At 39.5% G+C, this 21,174-nt stretch overlaps 1 protein-coding gene across 5 annotated transcripts in view; it reads right to left on the bottom strand.

The window, feature by feature from the left end:
- Nucleotides 1–2,921: 2,921 nt before the first annotated feature.
- kiaa1549 (KIAA1549 ortholog) overlaps nt 2,922–21,174 on the bottom strand; it is a 145,228-nt gene continuing 126,975 nt past the window's right edge. For 2 of the 5 annotated variants that reach the window (XM_062983074.1, XM_062983075.1), the window contains 8 exons: nt 18,108–18,313; nt 16,221–16,444; nt 15,641–15,785; nt 13,814–14,119; nt 13,669–13,721; nt 10,347–10,495; nt 8,305–8,459; nt 2,922–5,941 (listed from right to left, as the gene is read on the bottom strand). In XM_062983074.1, the coding sequence (XP_062839144.1) occupies nt 5,684–5,941; nt 8,305–8,459; nt 10,347–10,495; nt 13,669–13,721; nt 13,814–14,119; nt 15,641–15,785; nt 16,221–16,444; nt 18,108–18,313 (1,496 nt within the window). In that variant the 3' untranslated portion in view covers nt 2,922–5,683. The remainder of the gene's footprint in view (nt 5,942–8,304; nt 8,460–10,346; nt 10,496–13,668; nt 13,722–13,813; nt 14,120–15,640; nt 15,786–16,220; nt 16,445–18,107; nt 18,314–21,174) is intronic. The other 3 variants (XM_062983077.1, XM_008110547.2, XM_062983076.1) reach the window with 2 other exon arrangements.

Below are 21,174 nucleotides of genomic sequence, written 5' to 3'. Positions count from 1 at the left end.
TGAAACCATAAGGTTAACTTCCTCGCAAAGGAAAGCCGTGCCTGGGAGACTGATAAAGGAAAGCCACAGAAGTATTGCAATTGCATTAAAACCCTGTGATTAGTTATGGCTAAATGAGATGTCACAGGCAGATTCCTGGAACATGTCCCCAATGGTCCTTTAAAGCATGAGGCAGCCAGGAGAGGCCATGAGTTCAGAAGAAGAGCTGTGGGTTTGGAAGGGGGCAATCGAATCCTGTCTCCTTTGGGCTAATTTCTACTAAATATCCAATCTTTTTTTTTTTTTTCACCAAAGGAGGAAAGATGCATATAATGGAAAAGCTGCTGGGGAAGGGGATTTTTCAAGTAGAAAATTGGCAAGAGTTAAGTGGCGCTTTATCCATTGCTCAAACTTAAAGAGACTAACTGCTTCAAATTAAAACGCTTTGGAAAATGTTACATCTATTTTCTGTGTAATGTCTAGTATGGCCCGTACATTAGTGGAGCAAATTAGATAATTATTTTACTTACAATAAAGGAATGATAATACAAGAAGTGAATGAGAGGCATTTAAGGGAAAAATCTACAATAGTTGCATTGGCTGAAATCTTTCTGGTTTTTGGACTCCTTTTGTACTGCCATGGGAGCCCCCAGTGGTGCAGCAGATTAAACCGCTGAGCTGCTGAAGTTCCTGACCAAAAGGTCGGCAGTTTGAATCCAAGGAATGGGGTGAGCTCCCACTGTTAGCCCCAGCTTCTGCCAACCTAGCAGTTCAAAAACATGAAAATGTGAGTAAATCAATAGGTACCACTCCAGTGGGAAGGTAATAGCGCTCCATACTGTCATGCCGGCCACATGACCTTAGAGGTGTCTATGGACAATGCTGGCTCTTCAGCTTAGAAATGGAGATGAGCACCAACCCCCAGACTTAATGCCAGGGGAAAACCTTTACTTATTGTACTGCTATATTCTAAAATCTATTCAGATCCCAGATATTTCAGCGCCTGTACAGTTTGCGTGTACTTGTGCTGCACTATGGGTTCTACAAATAAGAGATGAGCTTATAGTAGTATGATTGTTGCAGTAAACATAGCGTGCGCCATCTTCTTTATTAGTTGGGCAGAAAACCTAATGAGTAATCATTCAGCTAATCAGAACCCTATTTTAAACAACTGTTCAAAGGCAATTTAGAATACCACTGTGGCTTAATTCTGGCTGTTTGGTTGTGGGTGTATGCTTTCGTTGTGAGTTTTTCTTTGCCCCAATTCTCCTCCTGTTGCGTGATAGCTTTGCTATGGAGATCTTAAGTATTAAGCTAGAGTTCCTCTACACTAGAACCTGGTTGTTCTGAATTAGATAAACCCAAGATTTGGGATTAGAGAAAACTGGGAGGTTGGCACCAAACCTGACACAAAGAAGAAATGGTCATGGTATTCATTCATGTTTTTGTAAACAATGGTTTATGAAACCATGGATAGCGCTCTCTCTCTCTCTCTCTCTCTCTCTCTCTCTCTCTCTATATATATATATATATATATATATATCTGCAAGAAGCAGATCTAGCTAGACGGGTCTGTGCTTTGGGATCCATACTCAATATGGGGTTGCTTTTAAATTTGAAAATTTTAGCAGGTACAAAGAACACTGGAAAAGTTGCAAACTGGAGATCACTGATCAGAGCATGTAACAGCTATTAAACACTAATGCTATGATGAAAAGGATGCCAGTGTATTAACAGGCTCAAATTAATGTGCTGGGGGTTACAACTAAAACCCAAAAGTCTTATACCTAATTAGGATTTTACCTTTTCAGGAGACAATTTTATCAACACTGGATTGCTGAGTTTTCTGGGCTGTATGGCTATGTTCCAGAAGCATTCTCTCCTGACGTTTTGGCCACATCTATGGCAGGCATCTTCAGAGGTTGTGAGGTCTATATATTTTTGGAAGGTGCAGGATGGGAGAAAGAACTCTTGTTTGCTTGAGAGAAGTGTGAATGTTACAATTAATCACTTTGATTAGATTGAAAAGCCTTGCAGCTTCAAAGCCTGGCTGCTTCCTGCCTGGGGGAATCCTTTGTTGGGAGGTGTTAGCTGGCCCTGATTGTTTCATGTCTGGAATTCCCATTTTCAAAGCGTAGGTCTCTATTTACTGATTTTAGCTTTTCAATGCTAATCAAGGTGATTAATTTCAACCTTCACACTTGCCTCCAATAGGCAAGAGTTCTTTCTCCCACCCTGGACCTTCCACAGATATATAACCCCCCTTTGCTTATTTTCCAATATACCTCACAACTTCTGAGGATGCCTGCCATAGATGTGGGTGAAACATCAGGAGCGAATGCTTCAGGAACATGGCCATACAGTCCGGAAAATTTACAGCAACCCAGTGATTCTGGCCATGAAAGCCATCAACAACACATTTGTCAACACTGGTTATTAGTACGTTTGCAAACAGTATCTTGTGCTTTCTTCATCCCACATGTCTGTCTTCAGCTGATTGAGTATTATTCGTTCATGGGACAACTGGACCCTCATTGTCTGGAGTAAAGAACTGAATGAACAAAATTTTTCTTGAGATCTGCAGAGATACATTTTTTTCACATGAATCTTACCTCTCATCCACAGGGACCCAGTAATTTCAATAGGAAGAAGCCAATATATATGTAAAATAAATATACACGTGAAGGAGTTCCTTCAATTGGTCTGAAGACGTATTGATGCTCCTGTTTTGGGAATGCATTATAGTTTAAGGCAATTGATTTATTCTCAGTTGTTCTCCTGTGTAGGACCCAAGGTGACATGTGGCAGTATTGATTCAAACAAAGCAAAGTTTCACACACTGGGGAGTTCACGATCTTTAGCGGTAGACTATAAAAAGGAATATTTCAAGCAGTAAAAGCACTGATGCCACACCTTCACAGAAAGAATGTCTTTCAAGTATCTTTGCGCCACTGCTTTAGCTTTAATTTAGTCTAAGTTAAAAACAAAATCCAAAAAAATACACTCCAACAAATAAAATAATTTAGTTAGATTTTTCACTCGTGTTACGCAGGTTACAATTAAGCAATGGCGATGTGACAGTAAATTACACCTTACAACTAACAGTGAAATTAAAATTCTGTAAAAACTAGTGCCTGAATGGCATGTACCGTCATATCAGTAGGAACACATACAAATGTAGAGATTGCTTCTAACAGTGAAATCTAAGTCCTTGTTATCCTAAAATGGTCTGTTATAATAATCTTTACCATTTTTTGTGTATTTTTTTTTCAAGAATCAAATGCAGTGTGTGGTTTATGATGAACTAGTGCTGGTGACATGGCATCACCCAGGCTGGTCTTCTTTGTTTATCTCACTTCAAACAACAGACTTGCCTATTTTATTCTTGTAAAAAACAACAACACATCTGCATTCACAGCCTTTGGCAAATGAAGAAAAAGCTTAATTCATTACACAATGCTCCCAACCTCACACATCAAGAGGGCTTGCACAAGAGACCTTCAGGGCCATTTTATGTGTTCAGGGTCTTTTTGGTGTATGCCTACATTTTGTAAAGGGTGCTCTTAAAACACAGTGTGTTGACCATTCTTTAAAAAATGAATGAAATGAGTGAACTGGGGTAAGTACATGTACAGAAATGCAAGTTCTACTGGTATACTAAGCAGAGAACCAGAAGTAGCTGACAACTCCTCTGTGACACTTTCAAGTTTGTTTTCATGTAATGTATGAACAGAACTTTCTTTCCCCCAGCACTTGAGTACTGCTGCTCATGTCTAATTTAGGTAGAACATATTAGGCACCCATTTGGAAATCTGACTGATGATCCAATTGAAAAGTGGATTTGCATTCATGTATGGTGTTTGATGGCTATTTCACTACCATGTTCAAAATACCATGTTTAAATTTTGGTCACACACCTTGAAGAGATACATTGGCTCCTTTCTAGAAATTAAGCATCTTCCCAAGCTTACCTCTTGGGACTGGTGGCCTCTTTTAATATAAAAGATGGTACAATTTGCATAAGAACTGTTTTTGTAAGTGAGAAATGCTTCACTACGCAATGCTCATAGGAATAAGGCATTTCTCACAGAATTATAAAATTGTAGAGTCAGAGGGGAACTCCATGCTGAGGTTTAACCCATTGAGACAAAGAGGCCTCATCCAAAATGACAGGGGAGAGGTATGTTTAATTCTGGATATTATCCAATGCAAAATGCTTTCCCAACATTGGCACGTACCTTCCAAGAGAAAGATGTCTACTCCTGAGATCAAAAGATTCAGGTGCAGGGGACGTTCTATCCTCATGGCCAGTGGCCTATTGAAACCTCAGCCACTTATGTATGTTTATTTAAAACAGTTCTACTTACTATTTCCCCATTGTAATAGGCAGCTTTGTAAGGGTAATCATTCAGGTGATGTAATGCCATCTCCATATGTATATATACAGAGCTTAGAAAGTTCCTTTTTGAATATAAAACATTGTGTGATTCATTACAAAGCTTCCCAAAAGTTAACAATACAAATTTTAAAAGATTAAGTTACTTACTGGGTTGCTTGCTCTGTTACTAGTAACTTCTTTGTTACTCAGAAATTAACTAATCCCTTAGGATTAATAAAAATGTGATAGTATTTTAAAATCTTATACCCTTGAAATGTAATTTTTAAAAGCAGCTAAGACATGTCTTTCCATCCCAATAGTTTATAACTATTGTATTACTTTTGAAATATGACTTGATTTTTACTGCAAAAAAGGTAAGTCATGATATTTAACCAGTTTACATGTAACTAGTTATTTCCAAGCTCTGTATAGATAGCACATTCTGTGTCACTTGTGAAACCGCCCTGAACAATCCCAACATTCTTCATGCCATCTCATACCCATTCACCAGAAAATAAGTCCTCTTTTTAAAAAAAATGAGAATGTTTTGTTTTTCTAGCCTGATTGAACATAAATGATTATATCCTTGATTTTTTTGTTTGCTTTTTTTTAAAAAGGCCATTATTTCAACTTTGCAAACATCAGGATGAAGGGACACTTTGAAGCTTCAGCACCAGAAGAACAACAAGGAAGAGTGCAGAGAATGGCTCCATCTGGAAGCACAGAGCAATATTTAACAACAACGATCATTGTTCTGTTTCTTAACAAGTTGCTCCAACATCCATTATTTGAGGAGTCTCACAATGATTTCATTACATTAATTTCTTGCACAGGATCCACACTGCTTCTTGGGTTATTTGAAGAAAAACACATCAGCAGCATACGTTAGCCAACATCACAAGGAGATGTCCGAAACCATGGGATTCTTCTAATCAGACAACATCCAGTTTAATCTTGCTTTTCTTCCACCAGCACAGAGTCTCCTGCCCAAATCCATTCTTATCTCAGAGGATGACATTGCCTCCTTTGGAGCATTTGGGTTCTGGTCCAGCACCATCACTGAATCAAACAGTCCCGATCACAGCGCAATTATAATTGGAAGATTGTTAGGTGTTAGTTCTTGCTGTGCTTTCCCAGGGTTCTTTCACATCTACACACATCTCCTTCTTGTGGTCCTGGGGGGTGTTTTTCTGTTTGTCTAATGATCTCTGGTGTTGTACAGGCTCATTCCTCTGAGAGAAGAACAACAGGCTCTTGCCGATTTCCTGTGAGTCTCAGCTTCCACGGGAAGCGGATACTTGGCAGATTTGCAAGGAACATGACAAATCAGCTGTGGAAGTTTTGCACAATGGTCTGTTTCTGAGAGAGCCGGAGGAGCTCCTCCCGGATTGCTTTGATGAGAGAGGCCGAGGAGTGTCCCGGCTGCTGGAGGTCCTCAGTGGAGCTGGTGTTGTAGCAGAGCCCCGTGCCCTGATGGTTGCTGTGTGGAAGCTGAACAGGAGGCGCTGAGGGCTGCCGGGCAGAAGTCCTCGGCATCGGGAATACTGGTGAGGAGGAATATTCTGGAGGTCCAGGCATATGTGTCTGGGGAAAGGCACAAAACATTACTGCACTCGCTGCTTGGGAGGCAGAAATAATAATACATTTTAAAAGACAAGAAAGTGCAGACAGTGGAAAGCGCACACAGTGAAAAAGGCAGAAATGAAAGCTGTTTTTTCTTGGATCTAAAATGCAGATCTGGAAGACTGAGTACAGTATAAACCCTGTGTCTGTGGGACAAGTATCTTTGGTTTCACTTCTCCATATCCAAAAATCTATGTTCTCTGTAGATGTTTTCAAGGTCCTTTAGTGTGACTCTATGGCAGTGCCTTCAAACCTTTGGTCCTTTGGGCATTTGGGAGCAATTTGGGCATTGGACTTCAATTACCCAAGGCTTTAATGTGCTGTAGCACATACTCTGGCCTTGTGGCACTATAAGATTAACATATTCTTTACAGGATATGTTTTTTTTCCCCATGGGCTAGAGTCTACTTCATTAGCCAATGTATTTTTTTTGTAAATTTTAAGTTATAAGTCTGCCACTTTGGAGTTTTAATTCTCCAACTCCAGTGTTTTATATTCTGTACAATTCCTACACCTATGCATAGCTATATCATTTCCAAATTCATGCATCTGATGAAGTGGGATTCTAGCTCATGAAACCTTATTTCAGCTAGTCTTTAGCATACTCGTAAGTATATTGTTCATTTATTTTTGACATGCGGATTTATGGCAGTGCTTGTAAAAGCCCCATCTACTTGATCAGGGACTGTATATATGCTGCTTATTCAAAATAGCAGCAAAAAAGACAATTAGATCAAAGTGTGTGCTTATTCAGACTATATCCATTTTACAGATGACAACAGGAACACTAAATTTAAAAACAGGCATTTAGCTAATCTAATCAGGGCCACTAACTCAAAAAAGAGAAGAGATTTAATGACAGAAGGGAATAACTTCCCTTCAAGACACAGAAAGATAAGTAAAAGAACAGAGGGCAATCATATTGCAGCCAATAGGACTACAGAAATTTGTTTAAATGTGTAATGGAATTTTATTTTGCCAACTGGTTCTGTTTCCACATGCTTTTGAAAAGAAATCCCACCTCTACCTCCCATAACATATATGGTGTTTTCAATGTAGTAAAATTTAAGCAAGACACTTAAATTAGGCTGAAAGTAGAAAGGACTAACAGAGAAGCTGCGAAGCAACACTGAACCAACACAATTAGCAATAGCGAAGGTAAACAGAAGAGGCAGAGATGTAACTTATTGCTGTGTGAGAGAAATACAAGCAGAGAGACTCAGTGATATGCTTCTGAACACAGTACAATTATATAGGTAATTCAGATCTGAATTCAGAGGCTGTGGTGCTGAAACCTCTGTGGATAAAGCATTAGTTCTTTATCCCACAGGAAACTGTGGAGGTAGGACAGTCGCTCACAAAAACACACTCTTCTCTGACCGGAAAGTTTGGAGAAACGAGAAGGCCAATCAGGGTCCACCAGCTATTCTGACTCTTTCATATATGGGGATTTCTCCCACCTTCTTTTACACTTGCACTATTATCAGGATATTTCTTTAGCCTACCCATTACTGCCCTTCCTGTTACCACCCCATTCTCCTAACACGTGTTTTTATTTAGACTTTGACATCAGTGCGAGATTGTTAGCATCAGAGCTAGAACACTTACGATTTTGCATATGTACAAAAAAAAAAACTTTGAAAGGCTGGCCAGGACCCAGCTCTTCCTTAGATGTACTATACATTTTGCCAAAATAGAACGGGTTTGTGAAAGTAAAACTCAAAAGAAGGAAAAAAATTGTTGGTTTTTTAAAATCTATCTATCTATCTATCTATCTATCTATCTATCTATCTATCTATCTATCTATCTATCTATCTATCTGGGGCACTTTCCAAGCTCCACAGTCAAGTCTTTCAAGTTGTAGGAAATGACTGCTCAACTGGCATCAACCAGATAGGTTGGACCTTTTGGGAAGGGGTCTACATTGGTCCATGAAGGATAATTTGAAGCAAGGATAGTCCACTACGAGCACAATGCAGGGGTGGGCAACTTGCATGATTGTTTTCAGCTCCTATCATCTCTCACCACTGGCCCAGGCTGATGGGAGCTTGAGTCCAACATCCTGTGATAGGCCATGATTTCCTCACCTCCAATGAGAGCCAAGAGTAAGAAAGAAAAGGACAGAGAAAGCAGAGTTTCAAGGGCTGGACTGTGAAAGAGACAAAAGCAGCAGCTAAAAGTCAGAGGAGCAAGTTGTTTTTTTTTTAATGAAAAGATTTCTTGGGAAGAAACTCCCAAAGCAGTACAGGATGAAAATAAAGTTTTTAAAAAAGTGAACACAAGACTGCTCCAGAAACTATTCAAACACGAAGCACAGTACTCACTGCATCTCTCCTAGCATATTCATCCTCTCCACGATACGGGGGCCACCCTGGTTCCCCCGGCTGGCCATGCCCTGCTCTGCCTGAGGGGATCTCCACTTGTTGACCTCCGATCCTGCTAGCAATTCCCACCTGAGTGAGGTGCTGTATCTGAGAACCTTAAAAGCAAATATTGTTTGTTTTTTCTTTCATTTTTCCATGCAGCAACAGAAGTGTGTGTGTAGGGAGTGGGGGGGGGGGGGATATAAACTGAGGATGAAGTGGTGGTTGTGATGAAGAATATAAGAACACAGAAGTACAAGAGGACTGAGATGTGTGGGAAATGTGAACTCTGAATTTTTAAAAAATTAAAAGTTTTTTAAAAAGCAGTCTATTGAACTAGGGGCAAATTTAAATACTGTCTGCATGCAAGTGCTCAGTAAAGTCCTTTTACATATGGAAGATGTTGCCTGTGTGGTTCAAAATTAGGCTATTTATTTATCTACTCACAAATAAATAAATAAGTTTATGCTGTTCATAAGCATGGTGCGTTGGAGAAGTGAGGAAGGAAGAGAATGGGAATAGGCCAGGTAACTAATCACTACCTCAGTCATTTTTCAAAATGTGAAGTGTTACAGAATATCCCTTTAGATTTGCATGCCAGTGATTTGCCCTTAGTGTCAGAGGGAAAATATTTGCTTACTGCAGGACACTCAGCTGTACAGTAGTAGCAGGAGTCCAACTAGGGGACAACAATGTGGGTGTAAGTAGATGGCTACACCATTCTTCCACCAACTCTCTTGAAATGGAGAGGCAATCACTTTAGCTGGCCTGGTATTACCTTGCAGATGTCCTCAGAGCTGCTCGTACTGGTAATTTTGTACAAAATGCATACACACTACTATTGGTATTAGAACAATGCTGATATTGTGTGCCTTCAAGTGATTTCCAACTCATAGCAACCTTGTCCTTGGCAACCTTTGTTTTGCAAGGGGTTTGTTTCAGCCTTTCCTCTGATGCCGAGGGAGGATGATTTGCCCAAGGTCATTCAGTGGGTTTGCACAGCTGAGCAGGGATTCAAACTTTGTTCTCCAGGGACATGATCCAACGCTCTAACAAAAACACACCATGTTGGCTCAAATATAAATCCACACATAACCGATGACTTTGAAAGAACCTGATTCTGCTTTTATATACTTTGAAAGAGAAATCAAGGATTAGACCACCTTTCCTAAATGAGATGTATTTTACACGGGAATATATGAACTTCTTTATATTTAGCAGGAAAAGTTGCCTTCTGCTGGAAAGCTAACTCTAACATCTTTATCTGGAATGGTTTCTAGATGGCAGTGGCATCTTTGTAACTGATGATAATGAAAGCACTCTTGACCCCACCACTGATTCCAGGACAGCCTCTTTTGTTCCTCATTTTAAAAATTAAAAACCCTATCTGCATCTGTATGTCAGAAACAAAGTAACACTAACCCCAGATAAATTATGGGAAACTATTTTGGAGGAAACAAAAAGATTTCCTGTGAGGGGCAAAATCCTGTATGACTGTATTGTATGTCTTCAGGAAACCATCATGCATTCCAACTTGCACCTGCTACAGTTATGTATGTGATGTGTTAAGAAGTCAACATGCCCACAACCGATTTCCATAACTAGAGCTGCTGTCAGATGTGTTAGGAAAGCTTTGGCTATATATTACTCTCCCTTATATCTGAAGCTAGAGAATGAATGTTACAAACATTCATATATCTATCTCCAATACCATTATCTATTTTTATACATGTGGGTAGAACTTTGAGGGATGGCTCCCCCACCCCAACAGTGTCTAATAGTAGCTGCCTAGCCATTACTTGTAATGAAAAGATCATTTTCAGCTTGAATGTACTGATGCAAGGAACTTATACACAGAGCTAAAGGGCACCCATCATGTTCCTAATTAAGGAACTATCTTGGCTGTCACAGCTATTTATAGTAAGTGCTGAACTGGAGAATGCGGCCAGGAAGTATGGGATGGAAGTCTCTATAGCACATAATAGTTAGGAATCCTTAAGTACCTGCAGTGCTTCCAACTGGTCGTGGCCGAGCCACGGATGGCATTTCCTCTGAGTAGATCCCTCTAGTGGAATACTGGACATCAGATGGCTGCTGGTCTGGGTGTATTAATTCAACAGGAGGAAGAAAGCCTGGCCCCAGGTTTTGCCTGCTGGCAGAGCAAGAATAACACATCTCCTGAGAAAATTGCAGATTCCAAAACACTCAATTCCCCCCTTACCGCTTCACTATGTGCAGGTTTTCATTCAACTATGGACTATGAAAATATATGTGCCCAGGATCCACTGCATGGTCCCATGGCAGCCCAGTTCTACAGTTGCTTCAGTTATAACAGACACAGTCTTTCAAAGATCTAGCCAAAAAGTCCTTTATACCCTCAAACCTCAGAAAGAGAGACCAAAAAATCACCAAAAAAATTGGTCAAAAAGGCCAGAAGGGAAGTGACATCACTCTTGCTGTGCCAAAATGTAATTGTGTGGCCTGGTTGTGGGGAGCAGTTGTGGTGAAAATGGCATTTGCCCCCTTGTAGCTATCCTAAAGAATCACATAAACCACTTCCATAGTATCAGTGTTGGTTTCACTTCACTTCACGATTTTGATTACATTACTAAGAAGAAATGGGGCAATTATTCCCCTCCCACATTTGTTATTTCAACAACTGCTTTTTAACAATTTGACTGTGACAATATTCTGCTACCTCAGCAACTAAAAAAACCTTTCCTTTGATCTTGAATTTGAATTTGCACAAGCTGCACAATAAATGAGAATGAGAACATCAAACAGGCATTTCTTGGTGAATGACTTTACAGACTAATTTATTTTTCTTTTCAGTGATATGAAATGAATTTGTAAACAACTGCAAAGACTATACTGTTTAGGCCAAGTATTCTGGTCTACTAGGAAGCAACACTGTGAGAGTGTTTCACTGCAATTGACATCATTTTGTTACTACTGTATGCCTTTAATTGATTAATTCACCAACATGATAGACCCTTTCACCGAGACATTACTTCTTAGCACTTTAATCCCTTCCTAACTTACTTTATCCCATATTATCCCAGTTGACTCTCTGACACTTGTTTATGCACTTTGTTTATGCACTTGTTAAAGCTTTGGATATTGTATTTTATATGCCCGACCCCTTTTATCTCCAGTGGTTGATGCTGTATTATTACTCATTTGTTCTGATTTTATGTGTTTTATTATATTTTTATAATGTTTAAATTGTTTATTTTATTTGATTTATGTTTATTACTGTTTTGTTTTGATATTCATTGTAATTGCTTTATTCTGTTTTGTTTTGGGCATCGCCCCATGTTAGCCACCCCGAGCCCCTTCGGGGAGATGGTGACGGGATAGAAAAATAAAGTATTATTATTATTATTATTATTATTATTATTATTATTATTATTATTATTATTTAAGTCATTTCTGACATACAACAACCTTAAGATGAACGTCTTAGAGGGCTTTCTTAGGAAGATTTGTTCAGAGGGGGTATGCCATTCCTTCTTCTGAAGTTTAGAACATGCAGAACATGGGTTTCCGTGGCTGAGTGAGGATTTGAACTCTCATCTCTCAGGATCATAGTCCAATCCTCAAACCATTATACCACACCAGCTCTATGTTCCTTGAATGATTTATTCTTGTACAATTGCCTTGATGTCAGGTGGAATCCAGAAAGGAATATATGAATGTTTTACATGGGTCCAAGGAGGATGATTTCCAGGTTATAAATCTGGATGATTGGAATTGGCACAATGGAAGTGCCCATTTCCCATTCCCAAACTGCACACAGTATTTCAGAAGAGCACCTCATGGTCACACCATGACACCTGCATCAACTGGCATTGGGAGGACTGTTGGAACATGAATTCAGCCATCATTGAATACCTCACACCTGGCTAACATAAGCAAACACTGCATAAAAATGATCTAAGCTCCCTTCTGTCTCAGCTCTGGGATTCTAATGCTGTACTTAGAATGATTGTTCTGTCACGCGCTGGGCCTGTAACTGATTGTCTTTTGTATAAGACGTACACTTTATGCCCAGCGGGAAGCCAGGGTGCCTAAAGAAAGGTTGTTGAGGAATTTTCCTGAAGAAGGATGGCCTATTGAGTCTTTAATGAAATAACAAGGTCTTTATTGATGAACAAATAATAAATCTTCAAGGAGTCAAATAATACTTCAAGGTTTCCTTAATAAACTGTTGGCCCTTTGAGTCTTGTCCCCAAGGGACAGGCGATTGGCTTTGAGTAACTGTGAAAACCCTCTTATAACCTCTCCCAGGCTGTCTATCAATATGGGCTTAGCTGATGTGGGACCCACTGCCGACTCCAAATGCGTCTGGGTATTGAGTGGACCTACCAGCCAAGGCTTGCAGATGTTTCAGCTGGGGTTCCATGGATCTGTGATGCTGTTCTCTCTCTGAGTCTTTAGAAACTTAGGGCTGTTTCCCTCAGGAGCTGTGAGGCTGCGAGGCTTTAAGCTCTCAGCCAGAGCTTTTGGGACTTTTCCCCTGGAATTTCTGTTTTCTCAGATGTTCTATATCCCCGGATGTTCTATATCCCCAAATGTTCTTGAAATATGAAGCTTTTCTATGGGACGAGCTGGTCTACGTCCTATAGCTTAGCTTCCTAAGAGAGACAGACTTAAAAATGGCTCCTTCCCTCCCAGAGTCCTGAACAAGGGGCGGAACCAGACTTAATGATGATTGACAGGCGGCCTGTCCTATGATTGCAGCAAGAAAGTAAAGTTGAAGGTTCTGGTACAGCCGGATGCTAACATAGATAACAATGATGATAATGATCACATAGTGTCTCATACCCTGCAAGTCTGCGGTTCCTTTCCTGACAAATTTTAGAGTATCTATAGTATTTTGGTAGAATTTCAGACACAGGAATATTTGTATGCAATGGGATTTTGTAGCATCTTAGCGGCTAATTAAAAGGGCAAAGTTAGTCATATAAGCTTGCATCTGATGAAGTAGTAGACAGTCTATGAAAGTTTATACTATCAACTGCAAAATGCCTTTGCATGTCATTCTACTTCACATTATGACCACGAGTTGCCAATTACAAGGGTAGGAGTAAAAATAAAACTAAATACTAGCAAGAACAGAACAGAAGAGCTTGACTGAAAACTGTGGTTCTGTGTGTCTTGAAGTGTCTGGCTAGGATCTCAAGCTCTGCCTCAAAATTTGGGAGGAAGATATAATTAGACTCTGTGATAACAATCTCCCAATCTTGTCTAAGCATGTTGCTATTTTTAGAAAGGAATAAAAACCAAAATTAACAGAAAGACACAAAATGGTCAAAGGACTACCTTTGTAGCAGGCCTGGTGCTGATGGAGGAGTCATACCAAATTCCATATATCTCTAAAAAATAAAAAAATAGAAGAGATTTAAAAATGAATGCTTTAATTCAGCAGACTTGGGTCTAGAAATGGCCCTAACATAGGCTTGCTCACCGTGTGACTTGGGCCATATGGAGACCCCCACTGGCTGCTTGGGGTGTCCCTTGCTGCTCGAACTGGAGTATTTGTTGGCTGCCCCCCAGACCCACCAGGATGTGTAATGGCAGCAGAACTGGATCCTTGGCTGCTGGGGGCCACCAGAGCAAAGGCATCATCCAGGAGAGAATGCATGGTCTGCCGGGCCTCTTCAATGGACGGTTGCGGAGGGATGTACTGAGACGCGTGAAGAGGCAAGCCGGAGAACTTTCCCAATTCAGTTGAAGACGTTGTCTGAGGCTCAGCAGGAAGGTCAGGATCAGACTGAAAAGGGAACAGAAAAATAACGTTCTAAAGAAGAAACTACAGCCTAAGTAGCTGGAATGTTAAAAGTTCCCATTACTTGGAGTGTGGTTTCATGTGTTACGAGTGATATTAACTCTATGTGACATTTATCTGTACATTGACTAAGGTCCTACATCAAGCAGGAACACATAATGCTCTGTGTTCAGTATCCACACATGTCTCTTTGGGCAGGGTGCAAGAGATATTTTCTAGTCCTTTGTGTCCCATTCAAAATATCCTCCCAATGGCTGTCAAGCCCTGAGAGGGGCTACTGCTGCAGCTTATTGGTGAGGAAGGGAAGGTGTGCCGAAGCATGAGATTACGATGAAGGACCAGATAGTCTCAGCTCAGAGAGTGAAGAAAATGGGAACGTGTTCAAAGATGAAGTGCACTCTCCTTGTTGTGCCTTCTTGCAATTCTACCTCTTTCCATCATTAAGTAGTTCCACAGCATTCTCTCCCAGGCCTAGCAAATTTGAGAGGGGGGAGCATTTGGATGTTACACAAAGGACAACAGAATAGCATCTCAGAAATACATATGTGTGAGTCACAATTATGCTTATGTGTCACTAATAGGATTCTGACCATTATGGGATACGTGCATGAATCAATCAGTAACAGCATTCTCTTCTTTGGAAGCAGGTATGTGATGGCTTGCTGCCTGATACAGAAAGCATTATGACAGGGAGGGAAACAACAGAAAGCAAGCTACCCATAATTTTTCACTCAATTATTTCACTGTTAGCATATTTACACTGTATCCATTATCCAGTAATTCATTCTAATGTCAGAATTATTATCCTGTATTTGTGCCTTTACTGCAGGGAAGATGAGGCTAAAAATAGAAGATGCAAAAAGAAAACGAAATTTACTGAATTCACTGAATGCTTTTTTAAAATAACCAAACTGAGGACCAGCTCATAATAACTTTGAATAACCGGTCAGCCAATCTCCCTGAGTTGCACTTGTATCGTGTAAGTGAATGGAAAAAATGCTGGTCTCTCATTTGGGTGCAAGTTTCCACATGCCCAGATCAGAATTGCTTTATATTGCAGAATGAACTGGTATTCAGTGAACAAAGAAATCTTATTCAGTGTCTGGTTAGACCCAGTTACACATTCCAGAGTGGCCTAACAAGATGTCTCAAAACTGCTACCAAAGATGACAACTTTTTATTAAAGATTGGCAACCTGATGCTCTCCATATGGTTTGAACAATGACCATCTTCGTTCTCACTCAACAGTTATCTGCGGTTAATGGGAATTGTTGTTCAAAACAACTAAGAGGCAGGATTGTTGTATGTTTTCCGGGCTGTATGGCCATGTTCCAGAAGTATCCTCTCCTGATGTTTCGCCCACATCTATGGCAGGCATCCTCAGAGGTTGTGAGGTAACTGCTTTGCATGATGACTCTTTTTAGGGTAACCTCTCAATATTCCACGCAAGCCAGTAACTCCAGTGTTTCACAAAATCCAAATAAAATAAAATAAAAACATACTCACAATATATGCAGAATTGTTGACTCCAGGAGGCCTTTTGTATGTCCCATCACTGTCAGTGGTGATTAGGCGGTCCTTGTCGGCATCCATTGGACTCCCATTAATCTGATGTCTCCGACGCTGTCTTGGAGAACGTTTAGCCCTTGAACTATGAAGAAATAAAATGAAGTAAAAAGCTTAAACATCTGAGATTCTGCTTTTTGATTTTCTCCACTTTTCAGTAAGTTCTTAGACTTGAAAACATTGCAAAATGACCAGGGTTTTCAGGATTTCGTTTTTTTTCCTCTCTAAAATTATGTCTGCAGACAGTTTCTAATAGATTTTTTGCTCTGAGAAATTTGGTCAATCAGTGGCCAATAAAGAATTTAAATAAATACCAACACCAAAGAATGCTTTCACCAGTCATGATATGCATGTGACTTAATGGAAAAATATTTATTTTTCTCCTTTTGCAGGCTTCTTGCAGTGAACATCTTATATGAATGTAACAAAGCACAACAACAAGTGTCTACATTTTCACATTAACACAGAGATTGAATTCATTTCTGAACTCCTTCTTTTCCTCTCTCCCTCCTTTTCTTACCTCTTCCTGGGTTCAATGAAAACTGTAGGTATGTTTCCCGCAGGGTCCAAGATCTTGTCTATCTGCATCTGAGCCTTTCGATACATTCTCTGCTGCTCTTTGGTATCAATAATAACCATGTCATCCACAATAGGAAACTCATAGTGTCCTTTCCGCTTAGCTCGAAGCCGAATCTTATTGCGATGATGCTCTATTTCAGATTTGTGCCTCAAGGCTGTTTGAATCTGTAATGAAAAGAAAAGGTGAGAAGCATTAAATGTGTTTTGGAACATACGATTTTCCTCTCTTGAGACAGAAAGGCGTTGTGCAGGAAAGGGTAAACATCAGAAGAGAAATATTGAGCATACGTCGTGCTTGTACTTCATCACCTCCTCCTCCTGTTTATCATTCATCCACAGGTTTTGCAGGTAGAAGAATTATTATACATAGCATGATGATTAATACTGCAAGGGCAATTAACAGAGTACACGAGCAGAGTACTAATAAAAATGCATGACAAAGGTAAAATTATACTTCCTGCAGACTACCATAAAAACAACACTTAGATGGCGGTGTCAGCTTATATGGCAAAGCCAGAGCTTAGAAAGGTCACTTTGTTAGAGCATAGACAAGAGGCTAGAATGACTAAGGTATTCTAGCAGCAGTAGTCCAAAAAATGTAATCTGTGTGTATGTTTCTGTGTATAATATCCTCAAAAGCCTTCTTTCTTTTTGAGTGCTTTAACTAGGAGCATCATTCGTCTTAGAGAAGCAAACTTCTTTTATTTTTGGTCTGCATAAGCCACTCGTCTATATACATACATTCAATGAGTGTAAGCAATTCTTCCTTTTTTTGCATTGAGAATCATGCATAGTCAATTATCATTTATACAGAAAAACAGCAGACCTCTCCATTCAAATAGAAGCTGAGTAGGAAGAGGCAAAACCAAAGCTGCAAGCCATACAGAGAGACAAATGTCAATTGGTTCTGCGCCTATCCCATGTATGCCTCCCCCTTTCATTAGTGCTTCAATAAAGATACGCAAATGGGCTTTCCTTTCTTCAAGCTCTCTGCTGTAACAGAGAGGAGCTGTCCTTTCTTTTTAAAAACTCTCAATCCAATTTCTTACTACAATTTGGCTGGTGCACACTTTCAATTAAACACAAGTACAAATTGGCAAATACGTATGTATTTGCCCATAAGCAAGTACTGCACATAGCATGCCCAACACACTTATGTACATACAACACATTTAGTGTCTGTGTTTCTTTCCAGTTCAGGAAAGGCATATAAGTGCAGGCATCTAGATGCATGAACAAGGCCACAGTGGAAGTGGAAGTGGTTCTTATATCTAAGAAACCAATACAATGCCTATTCCTATGAATGAGCGTGGGTATAACAGAAAAAGTTAGTACAGTACCTGTTTTCCCCAATTCTTCCATTCTCACCATTACCCATATCATTGGGATTTATAGAGAAAAATATTTTCTACAACTTGAGGTGATCTAGAGTAGAAATGTCAAAAAGTGTCTCTCCAGATATTGAAATACAACTCCCATCAGCTCTAGCCAGCAGAGTCAATGGCAAGAGGAATGCTGGGAACTGTATCCAAAAACATCTACAAATGTTGCCCATCCCTCTTCTACAGTCTTCTCTTTGCCCTTTTCTCATCTAGAGATTGGCCATAGTTTTGTCTATCTCTCTTCTGGAGCCTTCCAAAGACATATTACGCCCCCTCCCCAAATCCTGGGAGTTGAGGTCAGTGAAAATACTGTGTAAGTAGCGACCTTTTAGGAACTGTAGTTCTAAGGAAAGAAGTAGTAAAAAATATCTATGAAAATTGCAATAGCACAGATAAACACTTAGTGATAGTGTCATCACAGATTGTTAAACAGTTAAATGGATTACCTCCTTGTTAATTTTGTTGGTTTCTGCTACTCGATCAGAAAGTGGTTGATTCTGAACTGGAGGTGCTGCAATTGGCTGCATAGCAATCAACTGGATCTTACTGGGCATTCTTCTACTGACTTCAGAGGATCGAGACATTCTGTCCACGTGCTCAAAGATGGAGGCTGAAGAGTGTTGTTCTGTCCCATTGCTGATCTGTGGAGGACCTGCATAAAAAGAAAAAAAAATAGAAGGTAGAAAACTGTTGAACAACCTTAGTCAAAGACCAAATAATGTAAGTTTTTGCACTCTGTTCTGGACCACCCGATTGATACATGGTATTAACTGTTACTGTTATTTCCTTTAAGTAATTTCCGAATTATGGTGAACCTAAGGCAAGAAATTTTGGAGGGGGGGGAATTGTCTTTGTCTTTATTTGAGATTAAGGGAATATGCCTCACCTGGGGTTTTCCATGATCAAGTGGTCTCCTAGAGCCCTTATCTAGCACTGGACCTGCTATATTACTCTCACTTTCCATTAAAATCCTGTCGTGACTTTCATGTCACTGGGGCAATTGATCCACTGAAGGTAGCAACCTAAATATTTTTAAAAACTATATATTGACCTGTGTCCATCTAATAGGCTCAGCACCCTGGACAGTTCTTTAAAATCTGAGTAGATTCATTGGCCCACTATCACCATGTCTGTACTTATGTGCCCCTTTTAAGCACAATAGGTAGCTGGGAACCCAATTGTAAAGGGAAAACAAACATGAAGTGCTGACTATCCTCTGCATCCTCTTTCCATGCACAGTCAGAAAAATAGTGACCTTGGCAGTTTACAGATCACTGCAGAAATCACAGTAAAAGCTTCTCCTTTACCCCACTTCCTATTTCCACTCAAACTTAATTCAGATTACTACTGCCTCTGCTAATACCACCATTGGAATTGAGGACTTTTGCCTATGGCTTCCAGGCTGTGTAAGCTGCACTAGAAAAATTTCTCAACCAGAGTTCGGGTGAACCGTATGGTTTTGTTAAAAATTGCTAGGAGTTCAACAAGAGATATAATAATTTTTATGTAGATATTTCTGAAAATTATTTCAAGGGTTCCACCAGGGTAAAAAGGCACCAACTGAAGAGGGGCATGACTTTGCAATGCCTTCAACACCAGAATGAATGTGTTTCTACAACTCAGAGTTAGAGATGCAAGAGACTGTTTTTCAAGAAAGACAAGCAGGCAGTGAGAGCAGAAATCTCTTTTCTCCTTTGGGTGGAAGAAAGTTCATATTAAATGCAATGGGAAAGACAAATAGAGGGCAATGCATGTTATAAGTTAATTAATTCCTAGAAGGTTTATTCACTACAGCCAGAAGAACAAATTAATTAATTCCTAGAAGGTTTGTTCACTGCAGCCAGAATGGCTTCTCAGTCTAAAAATAGTTTTATTATGTTTTCCTAGTGTTATAAGGAATGCATAATCTATGTGATTGTTCTGGATAAACACACATTTAATTTTTGATCAGAATATGAAGAATGGTGAGATCTAAGAAGGTTATTAAAAACATAGCATAGGCAAAAACATAGCATATCACTGCCTAGACCAAAGGTGAGGCTATAATCTAATTCAGACACAATACCCAACTATAGTTTAGTGTGAAAAAAGTCAATTTTAAGCACATTTTACCCCTTTTCTCACTCTGGAAGGGTCTTGCTCCTATTTTCAAAATATGCTAGAATTCTGTCTAAATCTGGACATTCTATGCTTAGTCTTTAAGTATGATTAACTAAAAGAATCCAGCTTCAAACCTTAATTATGAAGGTGGCTTGTTTGTGAAGGTAATATTCACAAGTAATCACAGTTTGGATAGAATGGCAATTAATTGAAAACAAAAGCAAAAACCCATGATTTCCTTTGTGTTGGAAAGGAAAGGAGAAATCTTGAGACCAAGGACTTCACACAATATTAAGTGTGACTTATGGCCAAGCAAGACTCAAACATTAAGTCTCAAATAGCTAGAATACTGAGTAAGGTTAAAGGTAAAGGTTTTCCCCTGATATTAAGTCTATTCGTGTCCAACTCTGGGAGTTGGTGCTCATCTCAATTTCTAAGCCAAAGAGCCAGCGTTGTCCGTAGACACATCCAAGGTCATGTGGCCAGCATGACTGCATGGAGCACTGTTACCTTCCCACCGGAGTGGTACCTACTGATCTACTCACATTTGCATGTTTTCAAACTTCTAAGTTGGCAGAAGCTGGGGCTAACAGTGGGCGCTCACCCTATTCCCCGGATTCGAACCTGCGACCTTTCGGTCCGCAAATTCAGCAACTCTGTGTTTTAACATGCTGCACCACTGCAGGCTCCAGAATATTGAACAAGGATCAAAATATACTTTTTATTTCCTCCAACCACAGATAAAGATTTTAATAAGTAACAATAAAACCTGACAATATAGTGGATGAAAAAAATAGTTTTAATAGTTTGAGATCTAATATTCTTCCATATATTCGATATCTCTGCAGCATTACACAAGCTTTTCCATGCCTTTGCTACCCAGAAACTAAGAGGAAATGTATAGAGATGCACGGCTTGATCCTTGGGCCTCACAAAAGCAATTGTCTATGTCCCATTTTGCCAGACCAATTTCAGATCAAAAGAGGAGCCTTAATGAAATATAGACTTATCATAAATGGACGTTATATTATTCTTCTATATCTCTCTGTTAACCAAATGATGACATACTGCTTGGAAATCCTGACTATTAGTATTACTACTACTACTACTACTATTATTATTATTATTATTACTATTATATTTTCCAACTGTTGTACTGGAACAACAATGATTGTTTAGTTTAACTTTAAAAGTCTTTGGCAGTTCTTTGTTAGAACATTACCAATGTCAGCTGCTTCTAATCTAGCGATTCTACTCAAAGTGTCTAATGCTTTTTTGCTTTTGCTTTTTGGTGTGTACTTTTGCATTTTTATATCACCATTTGTTCAGATTTTTGTGTATGTATATGTATGTGTGTATGTGTGTGTGTATATATGTGTGTGTGTGTGTGTGTGTGTGTGTGTGTATATATAT

Source organism: Anolis carolinensis, chromosome 5, assembly GCF_035594765.1.
Source record: "Anolis carolinensis isolate JA03-04 chromosome 5, rAnoCar3.1.pri, whole genome shotgun sequence".
Taxonomy (NCBI): Eukaryota; Metazoa; Chordata; class Lepidosauria; order Squamata; family Dactyloidae; genus Anolis; species Anolis carolinensis.
This window is presented reverse-complemented; position numbering and strand designations above follow the sequence as displayed.